Source organism: Pristiophorus japonicus, chromosome 21, assembly GCF_044704955.1.
Source record: "Pristiophorus japonicus isolate sPriJap1 chromosome 21, sPriJap1.hap1, whole genome shotgun sequence".
NCBI classification, from domain to species: domain Eukaryota; kingdom Metazoa; phylum Chordata; class Chondrichthyes; family Pristiophoridae; genus Pristiophorus; species Pristiophorus japonicus.
In genome coordinates this window covers 66,561,718-66,586,610 of record NC_091997.1, presented here as the reverse complement: position 1 = coordinate 66,586,610, position 24,893 = coordinate 66,561,718, and the positions used below count along the sequence as shown (strand labels likewise).

Here is a 24,893-nt window from a genome sequence, read left to right as displayed (position 1 = left end):
GGCTCAATAACCTGCGTTGCCCACTGGTGTGGTAAAGTGTATGCGAAGATCTGCACTGAAGCCTAACATGGTTATAACACTGTTGTAATGAAAAAGTGCTGGTCTAGTCCTTTTGGGGAGGGTCTTTAAAATAGCAACGTGAACTTTTTTTGAAAGAAAAAAAAAAGACCTTTTGTTTCTAATCGTCTACAAACATGCGTACACTAACGATATTGCCTTTATATACCTTGCTGTAATCTGTTGTCTCCCTCACCCACCACAATGGCCAGTCCAAATACCTGGGGGCACTGGGAAGAGACACAGCAGATGAAAGTGTCTCAGGAGCGGGCAGTTGGCAATCTCTTGATTGAATGCCCTTCTGTGCGATGTGCAGTGCAGGGAGGCGAGACAATTCATGCCCTCCCTGGGATTAGTCAACACTAGAATGGGCATGCTGTGACATGTCCTTTACACGGGGCCCCTCGAGATCCCTGGTCACTGCAGAAAGTCACCTTGCGTCTATTCCACAGCCCCTTCTGTATTTCAATGTCAGTGCTGCTGTTTTAAGTCGAGAGTCTGTCAACTGGCAAAGCGCCAACTGGCTGGCATCAAATGCCGGTCGCTTTCCTTACCGCTCACGCTCTCACACAGCTCCAAGACGTCTCTTAATACTGCACAAGTTGCTTCACATTCCAACCACAAGCATCGGATCAAAACAGACTTTACACACTTCCTCCACTAAATCTAAATGTCTCACTCACTTTGCACGATGAAAACAGTTTTCAAAGAAGGACCCGAGCACATAACAACACGACACAAGTCAACCTGTTCAATCTGCGGGTTCCGCCATCTGAAACACCGATCCGGTGTTGGAAAGATCCAACGCCAGGAACCATTAACCTAATATGCACATCTCAGTTATCTGCTTAAATGGCCCGTTGCGGGAACACAGGAGAAACTACAGACGTTGTACACTCTTGTGTTAAAGACCCACCCATCTACATGCCTTGGGATAGGATGCTTGGGTCATCCCATAATCATTCTATCAGACTGTCTATAATGCATGTATATTTAATATACACACACACACACACTATACATACAAGCCAAGCAACTTCCAACATATACACACAGGGAATGACTCAAGTACTCTACATCCCCTTCTGCTATACACAAGGTCAGGTGTGATATCATACACATGACTAACTTACTATTTCATTGTTGGGATTCCTCCTCTCCGCGTAATCACAACCCTTCCTCGTCTCTTCCTCCATGTCGCTTTGAGTTTGGCTATTCTGCATTTGTTGTGAATTGGAATTGATTAGCCCCACACACCCACCCACCCACCCCAGTGGCGACCTCGGTAAAAGGCCCCCATCCCTCCCTGTCAAACATTGTTGGAATAATCAGAAGATCTGATCCCCACCGTGAGATTGAGCACTTTGGGCTTTTGTTGTTGCTGTCCTTCAAGTGTAGGAAAATTGTGCAAAATTATTAATTTAAAGAGATGCTGCTTCATAAAACGGTGAGGGCAGACTGCATCAGTGGTGATGGGCACAGAGCCATCCAGCACTGAATCAGTCTGAAATAGAATGAAAGTACCATGTAGCTGACTATTCTAGTGTGTGAGAAGCGGGGTTGTGGGGTGAATTACTTGTTGGAACCCCAAGAACTGGTTCTAGCTGACAGACAATGGGAGTCCCACAGCAAAGTCTAGATTCTTGTGGAGGGCTTGTTTGACCAAAAACAGGATGTGCTTGGGGAGGGGGAGAAAGACACTGACAGCACATGTGGTTCCACCAAGCACAATAACAGCCAAAGATCTTTCCAACCTTCCCCCCCTCACTCCAACTTCAGTCTTACAATGAAATCAGGAAACCCTTAAATCGAAACGTTGCTTTTGTTGTGGTCCCCACGCCATCGGAACTAACCTCTTGTGGGAATTCGGGGAAGGCAGAGACAGCAAAAAATAAATAAACTGACGGAGAAGCTCGCTGACGGTGGTGCCGATGGGAAGAGACGCAGTAAAATTGGCAACAAAATGGAAAACATAGCCAGTCCAGTTCTGCAGTGCAGCAGCAGTAGTGCATTGGTTAGCTACATTCATCTTAACGTCTAAGGCAACCACACCTGATATTTAAGCTTGATAGAGGCTGCTCACACTTCCTTTGGTTTGTTAAAAAGGCAATATCCATCTTTAGCCCCCTCCTCATCCTCAGTACAAAGGGTTGGGGGGGGGGGGGGCACGCACTGGTCCAATTATCCATCTCTCTCTCCGTGTCTCATGGGGCAAGACCACTGCCAGGAGTGCGGAGAAGAACAAGACAGACCTCAAGACTTTACTCAAAGCAATATTTTGAGTATCAATATAGCGTGGTTCTCCGTTTGGAAAAAAAAGAATCACAATTATCCCTTTAAAACCTATCGTAAAACTGGAGCTGGAGGTCACGTGGAAAGTGGCACAGATAGATGCCTGTTACATTGCAATGTCACTCTTAATGCAAGCGCTCCTCACCACAGCACGCTATGATATAGGTCACTGTCTTTTTTCTGAAAGGCTCCCTGATTGGGTAAAGCACACAGCACACATTCCGCCAGTAATATGTCCCCCTCACTGGAGCCAGTCCCAAATGCACCCCAAAGGAAATCTCGCATTGAAGGCTGCTGCTGTAAACATGTACCCTCCAGCGTGTCTAAAACACGCCAGCACATTGCGGGCAGAATCTACCCGCTGTAGTCTGCACTTAAACTTCAAGAAATACTATTTAAACCAGATATTGCCTTCTTAAGAGACAGGCCCCCTTTTGTTACCTTTGATAGGTTGTGTTTAACAATTAAATCCCTTTTAGATAACTTTTCAGTTTCAGTCATCACAACTTCTTTTTACAACTCAGAGTTTCATTAAACAGTTTAAATAATGCGCTAGCTACAAATAAAGTGAATTGGTCTTTTGCCCAAGTTCTGGATTTATATTTTGAGCAGGGATAGCTCTGATGTACAGTCTACATTGACTGGTACAAACAAGGATGCTGTCTCTTTTAATATAATGGATTTCTATTGTGAGTATCGCTCACAGTTTGTACCATAATCCATGGCAAACGCTCACAGCGCCCGCTGGCTCGACAAACGCCGCCCTGTCTAACAGGCTTCCACACTCTCCGAAGGAAGTTTCCTTGCACGGATCATCTCAAACATGTTTAGCAGTTCCTGCTTTAAGAGAATTTTTTGCAGCGGACAAAAAACAAAATCTGACCGAAGCTCGTTATGACAATACCAAGAAATGGCGCATTCAACAAACCCCTTGCTGAACTGGGTCCGCGGGGTGTACCAGTAATGTACGCGTGGTCTCACCAATACACCTTCAGTCCCGCTCCTTTCCCCAAACCATGCCTCTATGATCTTTCGCTACTCTCTGCAGACCTGCCACAACCTCGACCACAGAGCGGCAGGCAAAGTTCACTTAACTTGTCCCCCCGTCTTCCGACTCTACCGTGCGGCCAGCAATTTTCCCATCTACCTTTGGACTACCGGTAGTTAAGGTTAGAGTACTGGGGGTGTGTGGGCACTGTTGGAAAGGAGAGGTGGATTTTCTTTTGAGAACAGGATGAATTCTTTTTTCTCCAAAAAAAAACCAAAATGTACTCTAACATTAAGTCCCCCCCAAAACCTCAAAACCATCTAAGTCCCTGAACCAACTAACTTAATCGTCGATTTGCTCACCAGGCAAATCCAGGCAATGGTCTCAAGTCAACCAGATACCTTCCCAAATGTATAAAACCTTGCAAGAATAGAATAATCAATTATTCCAATACAGTCCAATCTGCAGAAGCGGCAACATATATGGGATGATCCACAATTCTTGATAGCAAATCGCTCTCCAAACTAGGTCCCTCTTCATGGAGGTCAATACACTCAGATTACAACCCTTGTTTTCTTTTCTTAACAGTAAGCTGCAAATCTAGCCATAACTGTGCTTTTTTAAAACAATTTTGAAAAAATTAGTGTGGGAGGATAGAATGGAATGATGAAGCAGGGTTCTCCCTCAGGCCGGTGTAAGCGGGATGACTGGAGTTGGCCCAGCTCAGAATTCGATCTTGCATGCTGGGAATGACTCATCCTGCATCACCACAGTACTACTGCTGGCCAGCACCATGATGTTCAGCTCCTGCTGCCGTTCGTGGGTCTGCTGGTACCACTCTCGCGTGACTTCTGTGTCATGGGTTGGTATTAGCGTCACCTAGAACGGGCCAAACAAACAAAGTGCCACTGTTATAGAAGGCCAACAGAAAAAGCCTTTCATTCCAGGCGCTCCAAAGCCGAGGAGGTCGAGCACTGTGAAGCCCGAGCACTGTCAAAGCCCTTTATTCTCCCCGGTTCTCTCACAACAGCAACTTGCATTTATATAGCACCTTAACCAACCTCTTTGGCCCAACCTTTTGGTCACCTGTCCCAACATCTCCTTAGCTAGCCCGATGCCCAATTTTTGTTTTATAACAAAAACAACTTGTGTTTATATAGTGCCCTTAACGTAGGGCAATGTCCCAGGGCGCTATCAAACAAAATTTGACATAGATCCAGCTATTATGCTCTCCATGGCATCACACCTCCCTATCTCTAACCTCCTCCAGCACCATAACACCCCCCCGCCCCCGCCCCCTGAGGTTTCTGCGCTCCTCCAATTCTGCCCTCTTGACCATCCCTGATTATAATCGCTCTACCATTGCTGGCCGTGCCTTCTGTTGCCTGGGCCCCAAGCTCTGGAACTCTCTCCCTAAACCTCTCCACCTCTCTTTCCTCCTTAGAACCTACCTCTTTGACCAAGTTTTTGGTCACCTGCGCTGATTTCTTATGTGGTTCGGTGTCAAAAGCTTGGTCAAAGAGGTAGGTTTTAAGGAGCGTCTTCAAAGAGGAACGGTGGAGAGGTTTAAGGGAGGGAATTCCAGAACTTAGGGCCCAGGCGGTTAAAGGCACTGCCACCGATGATAGAGAAACTAAAATCGGGGAATGCACTAGAGGTCAGAATTGGAGGAGCGCAGATATCTCGGAGGGTTGTGGGGCTGGAGCAGATTACAGAGGTAGGGAGGGGCGAGGCCTTGGAGGGATTTGAAAACAAGGTGCTTTCTTTGACTCTTGGGGATGCAGTTCATGGGGTAGGTTATAATAGGAAAAATAGTTTAACAGTACAGAAGTCACTATTCATATTTTGTATTATAAAGTAGACATAGAAGATGCTTCCACTTGTGGGGTGTCCAAAGTAGGGGTCAAAAATATAAGATAGTCACTAATAAATCCAATGGGGAATTCAGGAGAAACAACTTTACCCAGAGAGTGGTGAGAATGTGGAACTCGCTGCCACAGGGAGGGGTTGAGGCAAATAGTATCGATGCATTTAAGGGGAAACTAGATAAGTACATGAGGGAGAAAAGAATAAAAGGATATGTTGCTGGGGTTTGAGGAAGTAAGATGGGAGGAGGCATAAACAGCGGCATGGAGCAGTTGGACTGAATGGATGGTTCCTTGCTGTAAATTCGATGATTTATGAGAATGTATTCTGTGTGATAGGGACTAGCACAGGGTATAGATTGAGTCATCAGGTTAATCCAATTTCAGAAGCATTAAAGGGTTTATGTAAGAACTATGGTGCGTTTGGAACCAAGTTGTCTATGTTTCAGCTTGTTATCATTCAGTTAAAGGGGGGGTTTATGAGGTCCAAGTGTTTGAAACTGGTACCAGCAATACTCGGGCATCCCAGCCAAGAACAGACTCTTCATGTGTCAGGCCCAGAGAGGCGGGCATGTGGGAGGCCCAGAGAGGCGGGCATGTGGGAGGCCCAGAGAGGCGGGCATGTGGGAGGCCCAGAGAGGCGGGCATGTGGGAGGCCCAAGAGGCGGGCATGTGGGAGGCCCAGAAATGCGGGCATGTGGGAGGCCCAGAGAGGCGGGCATGTGGGAGGCTCAGAGAGGCGGGCATGTGTCAGGCCCAGAGAGGCGGGCATGTGTCAGGCCCAGAGAGGCGGGCATGTGGGAGGCTCAGAGAGGCGGGCATGTGTCAGGCCCAGAGAGGCGGGCATGTGTCAGGCCCAGAGAGGCGGGCATGTGTCAGGCCCAGAGAGGCGGGCATATGTCAGGCCCAGAGAGGCGGGCATGTGGGAGGCCCAGAGAGGCGGGCATGTGGGAGGCCCAGAGAGGCGGGCTGAGAGATACGATCAGACCCATCCCTTTAATGCTAAGATTGCCAACAAGCAGGGCATCCGAGTGCCTTAAACAGCTGTCAACGACAACCTGTATTCCCATAGTGCTCGTCATGCGAACATCGGAGACCCCTTGACAGCAGATGTAAAAGCCCCCATGGTTCTGACCTGCGGGCCAGAGATGCATCCCAAGGACGCCCGCCATACGAATGAGTTTGGATGACATGCGCAAACGTCTTCAGTGAACCGTCGTGAGAAGCTCCTTCCACCTTATGGGAGGGGAAGCCCCCAAGCAATCGCCTGATCACAATCCACCCACGTTCCCCAGAGGCAGTGACCAACTAGGGTGGAAATTCTTTGATGTCCACCTTTTTAAAAAAAAAATCTTTTATTTCTTGTTTTACTTGGGGTTTTCTTTTGCTAACTTAGACTCTCAGAAATCCCAATTGAACAGGGAAAACATAGAAACATAGAAACATAGAAAATAGGTGCAGGAGTAGGCCATTCGGCCCTTCTAGCCTGCACCGCCATTCAATGAGTTCATGGCTGAACATGCAACTTCAGTACCCCATTCCTGCTTTCTCACTATACCCCTTGATTCCCCTAGTAGTAAGGACTTCATCTAACTCCTTTTTGAATATATTTAGTGAATTGGCCTCAACAACTTTCTGTGGTAGAGAATTCCACAGGTTCGCCACTCTCTATGTGAAGAAATTCCTCCTCATCTCGGTCCTAAATGGCTTCCCCCTTATCCTTAGACTGCGACCCCTGGTTCTGGACTTCCCCAACATTGAGAACATTCTTCCTGCATCTAACCTGTCTAACCCCGTCAGAATTTTAAACGTTTCTATGAGGTCCCCTCTCATTCTTCTGAACTCCAGTGAATACAAGCCCAGTTGATCCAGTCTTTCTTGATAGGTCAGTCCCGCCATCCCGGGAATCAGTCTGGTGAACCTTCGCTGCACTCCCTCAATAGCAAGAATGTCCTTCCTCAGGTTAGGAGACCAAAACTGTACACAATACTCCAGGTGTATAAGAACATAATAATTAGGAGCAGGAGTCGGCCATTCGGCCTCTCGAGCCTGCTCCGCCATTTAATACGATCAAGGTTGTTCTAATCTTGGCCTCAACTCCACTTTCCTGCCCGCTCCCCATAACCCTGGACTCCCTTATCGTTCAGACAGGGATCTTTTTTGATAGAAAATTTAGGAGGGGTGGGGTAACATTCCAAGAGAAAGAAAGTATTAAGATACACACCTGAAGGTTGTTCCCCCACTGGGCCTTCCCTTCCAGAAGAGCGTCCAACACAGCTCGGCTGGGTTCCCCACTTCCAGGGTCGTTGCCACTCACCACGTAATAGGACGATCGGACGCGTTTGAAGAATTCCAGGTCCACGTTCTTCCCGCTGCAGTGGTTGGGGATATACGCCAGGTCCACATAGACTGGGGGACCTGGGGGGACGCCGGAGCTGGTCTTGGTGTTGATGGAAGCTGTCAGTCGGGGGCAAAAGAACCAGAATCAGTTGGAGTTTTAACGCAGCCGTCTCATAGACCAAGGCCGCAGTCAACGAACGGTAGAGCAATGGTGACTCACACTGCTCCCCTATATTAGCAGTGAACATGGGCCTTTGGAGGACATTCCAACGCACACCCGGCTGGCCTCCCAAATTCTACCCTACGTAAACTAGAGGTGATCCAAAACTCGGCTGCCCCCGTGACCTAACTTGCACCAATTCCTGCTCACCCGTGACTTACATCCGGTTAAGCAACGCTTTGATTTCAAAATTCTCATCCTTCTTTATAAATCCCTCCATGGCCCTCGCCCCTCCCTATCTCTGTAATCCCCTCCAGCCCCACAACCCCCAAGATGTCTGCGCTCCTCTAATTCTGCCCTCTTGACCATCCCCGATTATAATCGCTCCACCATCGGTGGCCATGCCTTCTGTTGCCTGGGCCCCAAGCTCTGGAACTCCCTCCATAAACCTCTCTTTCCTCCTTTCAGATGCTCCTTAAAACGTACCTCTTTGACCAAGATTTTGGTCACCTGCCCTAATATCTCCTTATGCGGCTCGGTGTCAAATGTTTTGTCTCATAACACTCCTGTGAAGCTCCTTGGGACGTTTCATTACGTTAAAGGCGCTATATAAATGCAAGCTGTTTTTGTTGACCTTGGCCTGACAACTACATTAACTAAGGAGAAACTATTGCCAGGGGTGGGAGGGTCGGTAACTGAAGGACACAGATTGAAGGCGATTGACAAAAGGACCAGAGGGAAAATGAGGAGTTTAAAAAAAACCGCAGTGAGTTGTGATCGGGAACGCGGTGGAAGCAGATTTTAACAGTAATTTTCAAAAGGAAATCGAGGGATATGGGGATCGGGCGGGAAAGTGGAGTTGAGGTCGAAGATCAGCCGTGATCTCATTGAATGGCGGAGCAGGCTCGAGGGGCCGAATGGCCGACTCCTGCTCCTATTTCTTATGTTCCAAAGGGAATTGGATAAATAGTTGAAGGGGAATATTTTGCAGGGCTATGGGGATAGGGCAGTGGGGGTGGGACTAATCGGATCGCTCTTTCAAAGAGCCGACATAGGCACGATGGGCCGAATGGCCTCCTGTGCCGTGTGCTTCTATGATTCTGTAATGGAGGTGTTACCCAGTTCATTACAGCTTAGTGCCTCCATTAATGTGACAACAATTTCTCGCCTAATTTACCTGCCTAGTTTGGTGTGGCTGGCCGCTGCTTACTCTCCAATGCCACCCTGCTCCAGATTCAGTTTCAATGGTTTTCTGTATTCTCTATATTTTGTGTAAGAAATAGGAGCAGGAGTCGGCCATTTGGCCCCTCGAGCCTGCTCCACCATTTAATAAGATCATGGCTGATCTGATCATGGACTCAGCTCCACTTCCCTGCCTGCTCTCTATAACCCTTATCGCTCAAAATCTGTCTATCTCGGCCTTAAATATATTCAATGACCCAGCCTCTACAGCTCTCTGGGGCAGAGAATGCCACAGATTTACAACCCTCTGAGAAAATAAATTCCTCCTCATCTCAGTTTTAAACGGGGGGAGCCTTATTCTGAGACTATGCCCCCTAGTTTTAGTTTCCCCAATGTGTGGAAATATCCTCTCTGCATCCACCTTGTCAAGCCCCCTCATTATCTTATGTTTTGATAAGATCGCCTCTCACGCTTCTGAACTCCAAAGTGCATAGCATCATGGTAGCCCCCACCACACAGTCCTTACCGGAACTGGATTTGATCCCATTAACCATGGCCTTCCCCATGCTGGGCTGGCTTGATCTGGAGATATCGTCTCGGTCATCGATTCGGGACGAATGGACGTCGCTGGCTCGAGAGGCTCGCGTTGGTTTGTCTGCTGCCTCCTTCTCCTTCTTCTTCGTTGACGCTGCTTTGGGAGATTTTTCCGTGGAGTCTTTGGGCGGCGAAGGCTTGGCAGGGGTGGCCGGGTGCTTGCCCTTGGAGTCGGCCTTGCGGCCGGGAGAGGCAGACTTGGATTTGTTGATCATCTTCCGAGTGCCCTTCGCCCGGTCCTTCAGGTCTTTCTTCAGCAGCTTGTCCGCCTTGTTGATGTTGTGCTCGTTGGCCAACACCTCGGGGTCGACCATGCACACGTCGGGCTGCGGGGGCTGGGGGCGGGGGTCCACCATGGGGGCAGGCGGCGGGTCGTGGGCTGGGCGGCCAGAGGGAGGGTGGTGATGGGCTGGGCCACTGGCCTTGTCCACGGGGAGGTAGTCAGTGTCCTCGTCCGAGTCGATGGCCGCATCGGCGGTGATGGACGGACATTCCTCCGTCTCGGGCGGTACGTCAGAGTCCGAGTTCAGGGGGAACGAGTCACTGCCGGAGGTCGGGGGGGTCTCGTCGCCCAGGCCGGGGCGGGGTCCGGGCTGGGGGCCGGGGCCGGGGCCGGGGTGGCTGCCGCTGGGCTGTTGGACCGAGGTGCGCACCTCGTCCTGGGAGTGACCATCCTCCTCCTCGTCCGACAGCTCGTGGGGGCTGGGGTTGATGAAGGAGGGAGAGAGCTCGCCCTTGGTGTGCTTGTACTCGCTGGGGGCCACACTGGGCTGCGGGTCGCCAGGGGAGGCCCCCGGGCCGGGCTGGGCGCCCGGCAGGAAGGGCCGCAGGGTGGGCTGGCTGGAAGTCAGCGAGCACGGGCGGGCGAGACGATCGGCGCCCTCTGCCAGCGGTGGTTGGCCGGGCTTGGTGTCCGGAGCGCTCGGTGGCGGTGGTACTGGTGGGCCGGAGCAGAGTGCCGCCGGGCCGGCGCTGGCCTCCTGTGGAGCCAGGGGAGGAGGAGGGGGGAACAGGGTCTGAGCCGCCTCGGGCTCCGCTCTGCCCTCGGAGCCCGACCTCTGGCACTCCACCCTGCAGGACAGGCTGGAGTCCTCAATGTCACACAGGTACGCCGAGCTGTGCTCCGCCGGGGGAGGCAGGGGGTCCTCGGCCTCAGGCTGGCACACGGCCTCGTCCGCCGGGACCAAGGAAGACACTCCATCTAGACTTCTCTCCTTGGCTTCCACCAGGGGGGCCGGCGGCAGCGCCATGCCGTAGGGCGATGACACCAGGTGAGAGGACTTGTCCTCCGCCTGCATCTGGGTGTGGACCGAGGCATAGTCTCGGACAGAGGGTCCCTCGGGGGGTGCACGGTTAGCCTCGGCCATTGCTGGTGGGAACGGTTTCATCTCCTGGAAGGGACTCGGAGGAAATGTTCCCGATCCAACTTTTTGTGACACTTCTAAATATTCGTCCTGAATGCCGCTAGCTTCAGGCGCCGCTCCCACAACGCTGGTGGGAAACATCGCCCCCTCGGTGAAGGAGGAATATTCAAACTGAGTCTCCTCCTTGGTCATGTATGAATGCTCAAAGCTGGATTCCCAGTGCTCTGGCTCGGCTGTCAGCGGCCGCTCAATGGCCGATGGATGAATGTCTTGGTCTTTGGCCAGAGTGACCGAGTCCGGGCTTGGCAGCCGATCCTCCGCCCGCCCCTCCTGGCCTTTGGTCATCTCGGGGTCTTTCCCCGGGTCGGGTGTTGGCTTGGCCGATTCCAGTTCAGCGAATGGGGACTTTTCCAGCTCCGGCTCGCCCTGGTCCGCACGTTTGGTGACGCTGTCCCTGTCCTGGGTGTAAGGATATTTCAGCCCGTAGGAAAAGCTCTCCAGTGTCTCTCTCTGGTCACTCGTGCACGAAATGTCCTTTTCTTCGTGGCAAGAGGTGAGCTGCTCTTTCTCCGATTTGGTCGGGCTGTGCTCTCGCTCGGTGTCCTTGCTTTGTGTGCTACCTGCTACGGTCAGTGGCGAAGCTTGGTGTTCTGCCCAAGGCGGCTGGCTGGCATCAGGTGAGGGGGCCACCCCGCCCGCCTCTGGCAGCTCTGCGTACGAGCATCTGGCGTCCTTCTCTTGGTCGGCTTTGTCCAGCGGAGACTCCTTTTCCGATTTCTCCTTGGCGCCTTTCTCCAGCTCGGAGTCACTGCTGCTCTCGTCGGCTTCCTTCTCGTAATACCCCAGGACATTGGAGTCGGGCTCCTTCACCCCCATCAACGTGTACCCGAAAACGCTGGCATCGGAGCGTGGTATCTTGGCGCACAGCAGCAAGCAGGAAGGGCTGTCTTTGGAGTCGGGGCTGCTTTGAGCTGATGTCGTCTTTCCTTGGGGTGAGCCAAGGTGGGGAGAGTCAGATTTCATTTTGCCACCTGTGCTGACCTCGGGTGTCAGTCCAGCAGGGTCTCCCTGAGCATCAGAGCCCAACGGGGCTTCTTTCGCCACTGGAGAAGGAGATCTGCGTGCATCTGGAATTTGCGCATATTCAACCGCTGTCGATTCATGTTCCGCGGGTGGGACCCGCATTGGTGGCTCTTCCCCCAGGACAAGCGAAGATTCCTTTTCTATTGGCGACATGTGCAGTGAGGGCTCCTTGTCTGTCCTCCCGGCCTCCCATGTCATCTCCAATGGCAGCTCTTGAGAAGCCAAACCTTTACACTCCGTCTCCTTCTGCGACTTCACGAGATTTTCGAGCCCCAGGGCGGTGACCTTCTCATCTATCTCCGCGTAGGTGATCGCCTTCTTCTCCGCCTCAGAGTCCTTGCCTTCCTTTGCTAAAGGACCCTCTCTCGCTGTGGAGGTGGGGTCCTGGTCTGTGAAAAGTCCAGTGCTGCTTGGCGTTGGGTCTTCATGGGTCACAGAGGGGTAATCTAATCGTGTGAAGCTATCTTCTAATTCTTCAGTGGGAGAGTGCGCTGACTGGCTGAAAACATGCACTTGCTCGTCAGGAACCAAACTCTGCGCACAAGTCAGGGCGTCGCTATCTCTCGATATTTCAGCGGATTCGTACCCATACGGAGGGGCGTACCCTCCCGAAGGCGTTTTCCGCTCTTTACTTGCGGTGTCACCGGGCAGACTCTCCTTTTCTTCCACGGGTGAGTCCCTGAAGGTTTCTTGCACCGTTGCTCCGGTGGCAGATGGAGCCGAGACTTTGGGCTCAGCAACGGTCCACGAATATTCGGGCTGAGGGAGAGACATGGCTGAAGTCTTCAGCTCCAGAGAAAGGTCCTGCTTCTTTTCAAACATCGCGGCATAGTCGAATGGAGACTGACTGCTTTCCGTCCCAATGGTCCAAGAGTAGTCAAGCCCAGTGGAAAACTCCTTCTTTTCGTCTTCATGGTCAGAGTACTTGTGTTCACTCGCACTCTCTCGCTCGTCCTTCTTTGCGGCGAGGGGCTCCTTGAGCTGGAATATCTCGGTTGGAGGATCCTCTGGGGAGGACATCGGTGAGATAACAGCAGCATCCTTGGCGTCGTCCAAGTAATATTGAGATTCGTAGGAAGGAGGGTCCCATTTGCTGGTATCAACCGCCGGCTTTGTCTCGGTGCTCACTTGTTCAGACTTGCTTTCAAGATGGCTGCCGACTCCCGAAGGGGACACCCGGCCTCCTTTGGGGCTCGTGTGTCCGGCGTGTGTTTCCCACTTGTCCGGTGTTGCAGCCACTCTCTCCTCCGGAACACCGACGTGTTCGGTGCTGTCCTTCGCCTGACTGTCAAACGCCATTGTGCTCTCTGCCGCCGGTTTATCCTTGGCATGGAGTGAAGGCTCGGAATGCAACAGGTCATCCCCCTTCACTAGATGGTCGTCTTTTGCTTCTACCGGTTTTGTTTTGTCTGCAAGGACACGCTGATCACCTGATGGCGACGCGTCCTGGGCGATGGGTTGCTCAACAGAAAGTTTCCCCTCGCTCTTTGGCGATGGCAACTTTTCCACGATTGGCGTTAGTTCCTTCTCCAGAACCGCCTTCCCTTCCACAATCTCGGGAAAATGTTCATCTTCTGACGAATAGACTGCCTCGCTGACTCTCTCTCCTGTATATTTTGGCACATCTTGTGTCTCAGTAACGTGCTTTCCCAGTGTACCGGTTGGGGAGTACACCGTTTTACATGTTACTGCCTGCATGTCTTCTGTTGATGTAGGTCCCTTCTCTGGGATGTCTTTGGAGAATTTCTCAGTTTCCGCTTGCTCTTTCTCCAGGTCTTCTCCTGATGCTGTACGCTCCTTTTTCTCTTGGTCCTCTTTGGTCACTTGTTCTGCTGTGTGTTCCGTCTCTAGCACCCATTTCCCAATATCTGCAGGTGTCTTCGCTGGAGCCTCCTGTTCCACCTTCCCAGATGCTACAGGTTCGCTCTCGAACCCACCTTTCCCCAATTTTTCTGTATCTACAAGTTTTGTCTCCACGATCTCTTTTTCCATCGTTGTGGCATCTGGCGCTTTCTTCTCTGGTGTCTCCTTGTCCATCTTTTCAACATCTTCTGGTTGCTTTTCCAAGTCTTTCTTTTCTACTTTAGTCACCAGGTCTTCTTTTGACACCTTTTCAATGTCTGTAGGCTGTTGCTCTGGGACCTTTTGTTCAATCTTTCCAATATCCATAGATTTTTTCTCTTGCTCCTCTTTCTCCAACTTTCCAACATCTCCAAGTTTCTTTTCCAAATCCTTTTTCTCCAGCTTTCCAACGTCTTCTGGTTTCTTTTCCAAATCCTCTTTCTCCAGCTTTCCAACGTCTTCTGGTTTCTTTACCAGTTCCTCCACCTTTCCAACATCCACAAATGTCTTTTCTTGCTCCTCTTTTCCCACAATCTCTGCTGTGGCAAGTCGTTTGTCCAGAGCCTCTGTTGTCATGGTCTCAGTATCGGTGGGTTTTTTCTCCAGGTCCTCTTTGTCCATCTTCTCAACGGTTGACGGTTTCTGCTCCAGAATCTCTGGTGCTATTGTTTCAGTATCTGCAGCTTTGGGCTGTGGGATCCCTGTGGGTGCCACGTGTTCCTCAATGGCAGGTTTCGGCACTGAATCCTTTTCCATCTTTTCAACGTCCACCTTTTTCTCGGGGACTTCTTTCTCCAACTTTTCAGCCTCTGGAGATGTGGCTTCTGGGCTTTGTGCGCCCATCAGTTGGTCAGGGCTGGCTTTCAGCTCCTGGACATCTCGTTCCATTTTCTCAGTGGCTGCATGCTCAGTCTCGTGGGCATCTTTTTCCATTTTCTCTGTCGCTCTCAGTTCCTGCTCTTGCATCATTTGCTCTTTCGATGACAGTTCTGACTCGTCGGCATCAGAGTCCAGGACAATGGGCGAAGAAGGCAGGAAGGATTCCTTGAATAACTCGGGTTGGAGTGGCAGGTCACCGAGAGGACTCTGCCTGGAACTGGGTAGCGTTGAGTCTTCGCTCTTCGTTGTTTCCTCGGCGTGCAAGGATGTTTTTTGTGCGGCCGGTTCTGCCAAGTCTGTTTCCACAGAGTCAGTTCGTTCCTCAACGGGCGACTGGTGGAAAGGTGTGTGCCCAGCGCTGGTGGGTCCGGACTGAGTTGGCGAGGCCATTTTTACCGTGCTATCATCTGGGCTGATGCACTTGTCATCGCTCTCCGGCAAGTCGGCATCAAAGTGCAAGGAAGGTTTGAGTTTATCAGAGCTCTGAAGGTCAGCACTTCGGTTATCACCGAAATATTCACCTGGCATAAAAGGTGGGCTCTTTTCTGGAAACATTGCACTGTATTGCTCTTTTAGTTTGGTTGGAACCTCTACGTTTGGCGTCTGATCCTCATCCTCTTCCTCCTCCTCTTCCTCCATTTTAGCAACCACTTCAGCAATAGGCCGAAAGTCCTCGGAAGGCGGTGATTTAAAGCACTTGTCCTCCTCCAGTGAGGAGGTGGGTGAGATGGTGCCCGCGGATGGAACGTAATCCCTGCCCTGAGTGGCCTCGGTTCTGGAGGAGGCCATGCTATTAACGGTGTCCAACAGAAGCGAGCTCTTCCCGGTCTCTTCGGTCTGGGGTGCCGTGACAGATGCCACTGACTGGTCCTCTGCCACCGACGTGGCGAAGGAGGAGAGCTTGTCGCACTCGGTGATCGAAGCCGCCGACGAGATGTGCTCCTCCTCGGCAAGGGGGGCCGCCACTATCTCCGAGGGATAGACAACGATCTCGGGCTCCTCCCTGGCGAAGCCCTTGGCCGCCATCTCAGCCTCCGACATCGCCTTCATCTCCTTCATTCCATGGACCGTGTCAAAGGACCTCGTGTCGTCCGGCACGGAGATGTCGTAAGTGTCCACTTCATATTTCAGGTGGGCGAGATGGTCTTCTTGTTCTTCGTGGATTTCCTCGTCAGAGATAGTTTGCTCGGTTTCAGAATAGCCAGGGATGGTTTCATCCTGGATGTACGAAATTGGCTCGCCCACCGCTGCGTGTGCAGGCTGTAGTTGGGTTGGCATCGCCTCGTCCTTCGTCTTGGCCTCTTTAGCTACTGGTGGGGCTTCTGATGGGGCAACGTCCCTTTTCTCTGCTGGAGATGATTCACGCTTAAATATGTCTTGATCTTGTTTTTCACTGAATGGATGTTTATCTTTCAATTCGTCTCGAGGCACTTCTTCTTTCTCCTTGGATTTGATTTTCTTATCTTCCTCTGCACCTTCCACCGTTTCTTCCAGCTCCGCCTTTTCCACCACCTCTTCACCATCGCTTTCCTCCACTTGCTCCCTGCTCCCCATCGTTTCAATGTATCTCTCACATTTCTCCATTTCTTCCACTTCGTCCTTTCTTCCAACCTCTTTTCCTGTGTCGAGTTTCTCTTTCGCCAGGTCGTCTTCCTCTTCATCGAGCTGAGCATCCAATCCATCCTTGACCAGGTTCTCTTCCTCCTGCTCCGTCCTCGCTACCTTCTCTTCCAATTCACTCATTTCCAACGATTCCTCCATGGCAGCGCCTTCATCGTCAAACTTCTCGGCTGTTGGCCCAGGCCGGCAAATGACCTGTTCCTCGTGCGGCGACTCTCCCTCTACATCTGTGGTGTTTATTCCCTCATCTGGAGATTCGAGAGGGGCCTTTGTGTCAGCAACAACTGGAGCGATGGTGATCTCCTCCCGAGGGCTGGGCTCCAGGGTGTCTGCCGGTCTCTCTTCCTCCACAGGAGCTGTTTCTTCTCCATCAATGGGACTCTCGCCTGGCTCCAGACACACAACTTCCACCTTGGTTGTCTCTTCGTTTCTCAGTTGCTCAAAGTCCTTGGTCAGATCTTCTGGCGAAGACATTACAGACCTGTCCTCCTGTAACCGAATGGCCATGTGCTCGGCCACCGCGGTGTCGGGTGCGGCTGGATGGTCCTTGCGTTCGGCCACCGCCTCTTTTGGCACTTTGGTTTTGGCGGAGTCGGCTTTTTTCCCGGCTCCTTTCGCCTTGTGTAGAGTTTTCCTCACCTCTGGTGTGAACGGCTTCAAGTCGGCTTTGAACGATTTCTTTGACTCTTTCTTGGCCTCTTTTTCCTTCTTCTTCTCTTCCTTCTTCACTTCCTTTTTCTCTTCTTTCTTCACGTCTTCTTTCTTCACTTCCCTTTTCTCCTTCTTGGTCTCCTTTTTCTCTTTATCCTTCTTTTCTTCTGACTTGGCCACTTTGTCTTTGGTGTGTTTTTTGATAGTTTTCTCCTTGGCCAGCTTCTTCTTCTCGGTCTTTATCACGTCTGTCGCGGCTTTTTCCACCTCGGCCTTCACCTTCTTTTCCTCTTTCTTTTCCAGCTTGTTGTCCTTCGCCACTTCGGGCTTGGCCTCTGGGTGTTTGGGCAGCGCCTCCTCGGGCGATTCCTCCTTCTTCGCCGGCTTGGCGGCTGAAGGCTTGGGCGACGACTTGAGGCTCTCTTTGCTGTCAGTCCTTTGCCGCATCTTGGTCTGCTTCACGACGGGCGGTGTCACGCCGGAGGCCAGGTCCTTCTGCGTGGCCACCGGGTATTTGAGGAAATCCAGGTGCTTCAACTTCTCCAGCCCTTCCAGGATTTTGTTCTGCGGTGCGTTGCCGGGGAAGAGGACGCGGACTATTTTCTCCATTGGGTTGGCTGGGTGCCACACCACCAACGCTGTGATGGAGGTGAGATAAGGGACTGAAATCTCGCCTTCTTTGCCGTTTGGCAGAATGATTCCCGTCTTTGCCTTGCTGTTCCCAGCCCACTTCTGCATCAGGAACTGCATCTCCTTGCTGTCTTTCACTGGGTTGAGGATGTACATGTCTAATCTGCCAACCCCCATTTTGTGGAACAATGGGATTGGGTCAATGGTCGCCCCAACAACCCTGTTGAGGTGTTCAGGCTTGACTCCCAGTTTGGTCAAGTACTGTAGCGATAAGCAAGCTTCTTCGATGCTCCGTTTGACCTTCATGGATGACTCGTGCATTTTCAGTTTATCGGGGACGTTGAAAAACACCACTCCCAGCTCAGGGGAGATAAGGTTCTTGATCCAGTCACTGTATGTGGTGGACCCTTGTGACTGCTCCTCATCCTGCTCAGCAATCTTTCGCTGCAGCAGCCCGTTAATTCCAGGCAAGTTGTCCGCGCCAATGTGCGTCAGCAGGATGGAGTCAATCCTGTCCAAGTGACGGACCAGCTTCCAGAAGCAGGACTTCCTCTCGGATCCTCCGTCCACGAGGATGTTGAAACCGTTCACGGCAAACAGGGCCGAGTCGCCCCTTCCACCAGGGAAGATGTAGCAGCAAGGCTTGGAGAGTTTCAGGAAACCTCCCGAGGTCGGAGGCTCCAGCAAGTCAAAGGGCGACGGGACCTCGACCGATTCCGTCAGGTACTCTGTGAATTCGGAGACGCCGTCCATCTCGGGCAGCATGGGGGCCGGGTTCAGTTTAATGCTGATGAACCCCTGGAGATTGTGGTGCTCTAGGCTGCTCCAGTCTCCTTCTCCAGAGTGGCAGATAGTGACACAGGCCTTGGTGTCGCCGTCGGTGCTGCTCAGTAGTTCTGTGACCTGGAGCGACAGCAATTGAAGAGTGTTAGACAAACCAGGAAAAACGCCATCCACCCACTAAAGCACCAGTCAGTCATATTTTGTCCCTCATTGCAAAGGTGGGGAGGGGGTTGGAGTTCAAGAGTAAGGAAGTCTTGCTGCAACTGTACAGGTGAGACCACACCTGGAGGGAGTCAAGGGTTCTGGGGATCGGGCATGAAAGTGGAGCTGAGGCCCAGATCTCATTGAATGGTGGAGCAGGCTCGAGGGGCCGTATGGCCGACTCCTGCTCCTATTTCTTATGTACCTCGTACAGTTTTGGTCTCTTGGTACAGTGACTGGATCAAGAACTTTATCTCCCCCGAGCTGGGAGTGGCATTTTTCAATATCCCCGAGTGTAATAAAGGTTCACCAGACTGATTCCTGACGTGAGAGGGTTGTCCTATGAGGAGGGATTGAGTAGATTACGCCGATACTCTCTGGAGTTTAGAAGAATGAGGGGTGATCTCATTGAAACATACAAGATTTTAAGGGGGCTTGACAGGGTAGATGCAGGGAGGATGTTTCCCCCGGGCTGGGGAGTCTAGAACCAGGGGTCACAGTCTCAGGATAAGGGGTCGGCCATTTAGGACTGAGATGAGGAGAAATTCTTCATTCAGAGGGTTGTTAATGTTTAGAATTCTCTGCCCCAGAGGGCTGTGGAGGCTCAGTTGTTGAGTATATTCAAGGCTGAGATCAATAGATTTTTGGACTCTCGGGGAATCGAGGATATGGAGATCGAGTGGAAAAGTGGAGTTGAGGTCGAAGATCAGCCATGATCTCATTGAATGGCGGAGCCGAATGGCCGACTCCTGCTCCTAATTCTTATGTTATGATTTTCTTATCTTATGAAAAGGAAATCGTGGCACTGGAGAAGATGCAAAAAAGATTCACAAGGATATTATCAGTGGGAGAAGGGTCGATAACCAGAGGACACAGATTTAAGGGGATTGGCAAAAGAACTAGTGGTGACATGCGGAATAAACATTACGTAGTGAGTTGTTGTGATCGGGAACGCGCTGTGTAACAGGGCGGTGGGAGCAGATTCAAAAGTAACTTTCAAAAAGGAACTGGATAAATACTTGGACAAAGAGTGGGGGAGGGGAGCTAATTGGATAACTCAGCCAATGAGGTGTCCTTCTGTGCCCATTCAAATAATTGTATGATACTTATCAGGAAAGGATGAACAGCCTTCTCTAGAAAAGAAAGGCTGAGGGGTGACCTAATAGAGGTCTTTGAAATTATGAAGGGGTTCGATAGTGTAGACGGAGAGAATATTTCCCAGGGAGCCATCAATATAAGATAATCACAAATAAACCCAATAGTGAATTCAGGAGAAACTTCTTCACCCAGAGGGGTGAGAATGTGGAACTCGCTGCCACAGGGAGGGGTTGAGGTGAATAGTATCGATGCATTTAAGGGGAAGCTGGATAAACACATGGGGGAGAAAGGAATAGAGAGTTATGGTGATAGGGTGAGATGAAGGGTGGGAGGAGGCTCGAGTGGGGCATAAACACTGGGCGAAAGTGCAGCAAATGAGGGTATGGGGCCCAGAAGAGGCGTGAGCTCGGGCCCAGGGGCAGCACGGGCCCAGCCCACACTGCGATATGTGAGCGCACTAGGTCCATGCAGAAGAGCTGGTTTCCAGTCGTCCTGGTTAATCTTTACCACTGGACCAAGGCCTAGCTCTGTCAAGCCCGTGTGGTGGCTGGTGTGCAACGGTCACCCCACATTAAAAAAATTCACGCACAGGCATCTTCCACCCCCTCAACTGGAGTTCAGGACTGAAATATCGGGTCCTTCATTGAAACACCTGTGAACTCTTGTGGAAGCGAGTCATCCTCGTTCGAGGGACCGCCTATGATGATGAAACACCGGGATAGACCAGTTGTTTCTGTGCTGTAAATTCCACGCAATATTTAACATGCTGAACATTTTTTTTTAATAAGCTGGAATAGCTTGTACACAACTATCCATTATTAAATGATTTTTCCCCACTCGGCTGAAGACACTGAGCCTTGCTAGGAGATAGATCCAAGTGCTTCTGATGCCCTACTAGCACGTGCCCGGGTGACCACCTTGTTGGATGGGTCCGGAGAGTAGACTACTCAACCGTGGACAGCATCACAGGCAGGATCAATTTGTCCTGACACCTAGTCTCCAGCGGGAGTTGCTAGACCAGGGGTGGGAACCTTGGCTGGTTAGTCTACCCGCTACTCCCGGGGTTCCAAGACCAAGCCAGCCCCATCCAAAACAGAGAATTGCTAGCACCAGGAATCAAACTTGGGAATTGGGTCAGCTACTGGGTCACCGCTTAAACCAGAGTAATTTGCAGAGATTTCTGAGAGATATATAAGGTGCTATCGATACTCCCAGGTCTTTCTTCATCCTCACCTCACTGCTGCTCTGGCTCATTCTCTGGAGTTTAGGGACCATGAGAAGTGGTTGTGAGTTCATGCAAGCAATTCTCACCTCAGGGTCTGCGAAAGTCTGAATGAATCGTTGAAAAGAGTAGGTTCCGGTCTGCAAAATGAGGTCTCCTCCTTGGTCCGAGCTTTGTCCGCACAGAACCAAGAGCTTATGGCGGGACGAGTCTGTCACGAGTGAGTGAACCTAGAACAAGGCACAAGAAATGAGGCGATTGGAACCCAGCTCTGTGTGACCTCTGCCTCCACACTGCCCTCGAGGCAAGTCACGGAGCTCCTGCTCGTACAGTGGGTACACACTGGGGACCTCCCCATGGCAGTCCAACCTTCGGTCACCTCCCACCTCGTCTCCTAACTTCCCCCCCCCCCCCACATCCCTTTGTAACGCGCCTCGGGATGATTAAAGACTGTACACAGAGCTGTTGTTGAACCTGCTGCTCTCTGGATGGTACGAAGGGGCAACGAGGGCACTGCCCATCTGCGGCTCGAACTGTAGAAGCGATGGAGTCCCAACAAATCCAGCACCAACTTTAAAACCAATCACACGAGCACGGCATCGAGCAGCGATGGGAAACCGGGAACCGGTTTAAATAACCGCGCCAGTGCACCGGGAACTCCGAGGGTCGCCCACCCCGTTTGTGATCTCACTTCCTGTCAATCAGGGTGGGCATCTCAGCGGAAATGGGATTTTCCTCACTCTCCGGCAGGAATCACCGGATATAGGGGTTGCCAACCCTCCAGGACTGTCCTGGAGACTCCAGGAAGGGAAGATTAATCTCCTGCTGCGAGCAAAACCCAGGAGAAAAATCATAGGGATGTTTATAATTTTCCTGTGAACACTTTTATTCATTGGTTATAAAGTATTGGAATTGGGGGGGGCGGGGTAGAAACCTGTTCGACTAACAAGTGAAGATTAATCCAATCAGGTAACAAAGAGTGGCTTCCCTTTCCAATTGGCTGTGGGAAGGCGGTGTGCCTGGAGGATAGACCAATGGCGGGAGAGTAGGGCGGGGCGGCTGGAGGATGGACCAATGGCGGGAGAGTGGGGGTGGGGGCGACTGGAGGATGGACCAATGACGGGAAAGTGGGGGCGGGGTGGCTGGAGGTCATGTGATGAAGCTTCCAGGAATACACGCGACTGGAGTTGGCAACATCACTGACAGTGTTCGTGCTCCCAGTTACTGTGCGTTTGAAACTTTTGTAGATTACGATCCAATGACAAAACCTTGGGCTCCTTATTGAACAAGTTAAAGCTGCTCGTTCTTGGAAACTACAGCCGGCATATTAGGATTTAAAGGGTTAAGTCCACATTTAAAGACTATTTCTACTGGAGAGTTTGTGAGGATCTGGAGACATTACCTTAAAGCGCACGTCCTAATAACCAGCAACATATTTCACGTTATGCTATTCATGGGTACACCTTAAACAGGCTGGGGCTCCTTTCTCTAGAGAAGAGATGACGGAGGGATGACCTAATTGAGGTCTTTAAGGGGTTCGATAGGGTAGACGTAGAGAAGATGTTTCCACATGCGGGGGAATCCAAAATTAGGGGCCGTCAATATGATAATCGGGAATTAAGGAGAAACTTCTTTACCCAGAGAGTGGTGAGAATGTGGAACTCGCTGTCACAGGGAGGGGTTGAGGCGAATAGTATCGATGCATTTAAGGGGAGGCTGGATAACCATATGGGGGAGAAGGGAATAGAGGGATATGATGATGGGGTGAGATGAAGCGGGGTGGGAGGAGGCTCGTGTGGAGCATAAAACCCGGCACGGACCCGTGGGGCCGAATGGGCTGTTTCTGTGCTATAAATACATAAGAATTAGGAGCAGGAGTCAGCCATTCGGCCCCTCGAGCCTGCTCCGCCATTCAATAAGATCATGGCTGATCTTCGACCTCAACTCCACTTCCCGTCCGATCCCCATATCCCTCGATTCCTTCAATATCCAAAAATCTATCGTTCTCAGCCTTGAATATACTCAACGATACCCCTCTGGGGCATTCCAGAGAATTCCAAAGATTCTCCACCCTCTGAATGAAGAAATTCCTCCTCAACTCAGTCCTAAATGGCTGACCCCTTATCCTGAGACTGTGACCCCTGGTTCTAGACACTCCAGCCCGGGGAAACATCCTCCCTGCATCTACCCTGACATTGCCTATGCCAATCCTAATCCCTGTCTATCCCAATTTCTATGAAGTGTTCAGTGTTACCTCAGAGGCGACTGTGTCTTCAGCAGGATTAACTAGGACCACTGTCTCCAGGATATCACTCCTGTGGTGAAGCGTCTTTTGGCCTGGAAAAAAAAGCAGATTTTGATTGTAGAAACCTCCAAACCGACCACTCTGCACCAGGTTATAGGGTTGCCAACCCCTCCAGGATTGGCCTGGAGTCTCCAGGAATGAAGGTTCAACCACTCACAGCCAGGTAGCCAGGATTCAAGGGGTGGCGAGTCACAGGTTGGTCACCGCTGCAGATACCAATTTGCCTCCATCAGTCAGCAGTGCCCGATACATCCCACACACATACTTTCTCAATACATGGACTCCTATCTCGAAAATCTCCACATTTCAACAACAACAGCATGCAGTCACTCAGTTTAGGAATCTCATGCATGAAGGACAGGGTCAACCAACAGGCGACAGAGACTGCAGCGAGATGGAGAAAATAATTTGTATTTCTATAGCGCCTTTCATGACCACCGGACGTCTCAAGGCGCTTCATAGCCAATGAAGTACTTTTGGAGTGTAGTCACTGTTGTAATGTGGGAAATGCAGCAGCCAATTTGTGCACAGCAAGCTCCCACACACAGCAATGAGATAATGACCTGATAATTACCGAGATGAGGAGAAACTTCTTCACTCAGAGAATTGTGAACCTGTGGAATTCTCTACCACAGAAAGTTGTTGAGGCCAATTCGTTAGATATATTCAAAAGGGAGTTAGATGTGGCCCTTACGGCCAGAGGGATCAAGGGGTATGGAGAGAAAGCAGGAATGGGGTACTGAAGTTGCATGATCAGCCATGATCTTATTGAATGGTGGTGCAGGCTCGAAGGGCCGAATGGCCTACTCCTGCACCTATTTTCTACGTTTCTATAATCTGTTTTTAGTGATGTTCATTGAGGGGTAAATATTGGCCAGGACACCGGGGAGAACTCCCCTGCTCTTCTTCCAATAGTAGCCATTGGATTTTTTACGTCCACCCGAGAGAGCAGACGGGGCCTCGGTTTAACGGTTCATCTGAAAGAAGGGACCTCCGACAGTGCGGCACTCCCTCAGCACTGCACTGGAGCGTCAGCCTGGATTTTTGTGCTCAAGTTCCTGGAGTGGGACTTGAACCCGCAACCTTCTGACTCGGGTGAGGGTGTGACCCACTGAGCCACGGTTGGCAGATGGAGCTAGACTATACCCAAGGAAAACAGAAACCACAAAACATTAAAGTGTGAGCAGCAAGGTGTGCCCAGATGCTTGGCATATTCAGTATGTGATAATCGATCTTTAATTATTCCTTGGGAAAGGGAACATGGCCTGCGGGGCAGGGCAATCATTCAAGGAACAATCTTTAATCAGGCGCATAGAAGATGTTTCCACTAGTGGGGAGATCAGAACTAGGGGCCATCAATATAAGATAATAAACTCAATGGGGAATTCAGGAGAAACTTCTTTACCCAGAGAGGGGTGAGAATGTGGAACTCGCTGCCACAGGGAGGGGTTGAGGCAAATAGTATCGATGCATTTAAGGGGAGGCTGGACAAGTATATGAGGGAGAAGGGAATAGAGAGTTATGCTGATAAGAGTTAGATGAGGAAAGACGGGAGGAGGCTCGAGTGGAGCATAAACGCTGGCATGGACTGGTAGGGCCGAAAGGCCTGATTCTGGGCCGTACACTCCCACTCCAGGGACTTATATTGATGGCCCCTAGTTCCAGGGACTTGAGTACATACATCTAGGCTGACGTTCCAGTGCAGTACTGAGGGAGTTCCACATTCTCACCACTCTC

General features: G+C 51.0%; 1 protein-coding gene across 1 annotated transcript in view; it reads right to left on the bottom strand.

The window, feature by feature from the left end:
- Positions 1-1,370: 1,370 nt before the first annotated feature.
- The window catches only part of map1aa (microtubule-associated protein 1Aa), a 47,439-nt gene continuing 23,916 nt past the window's right edge, over positions 1,371-24,893 (bottom strand). Inside the window, exons 2-6 of the mRNA XM_070864953.1 lie at positions 23,106-23,188; positions 20,941-21,081; positions 9,411-18,450; positions 7,427-7,659; positions 1,371-4,216 (exon numbers count right to left, since the gene is read on the bottom strand). Of these exons, the coding sequence (XP_070721054.1) occupies positions 4,061-4,216; positions 7,427-7,659; positions 9,411-18,312 (9,291 nt within the window). The 5' untranslated portion in view covers positions 18,313-18,450; positions 20,941-21,081; positions 23,106-23,188 and the 3' untranslated portion in view covers positions 1,371-4,060. The remainder of the gene's footprint in view (positions 4,217-7,426; positions 7,660-9,410; positions 18,451-20,940; positions 21,082-23,105; positions 23,189-24,893) is intronic.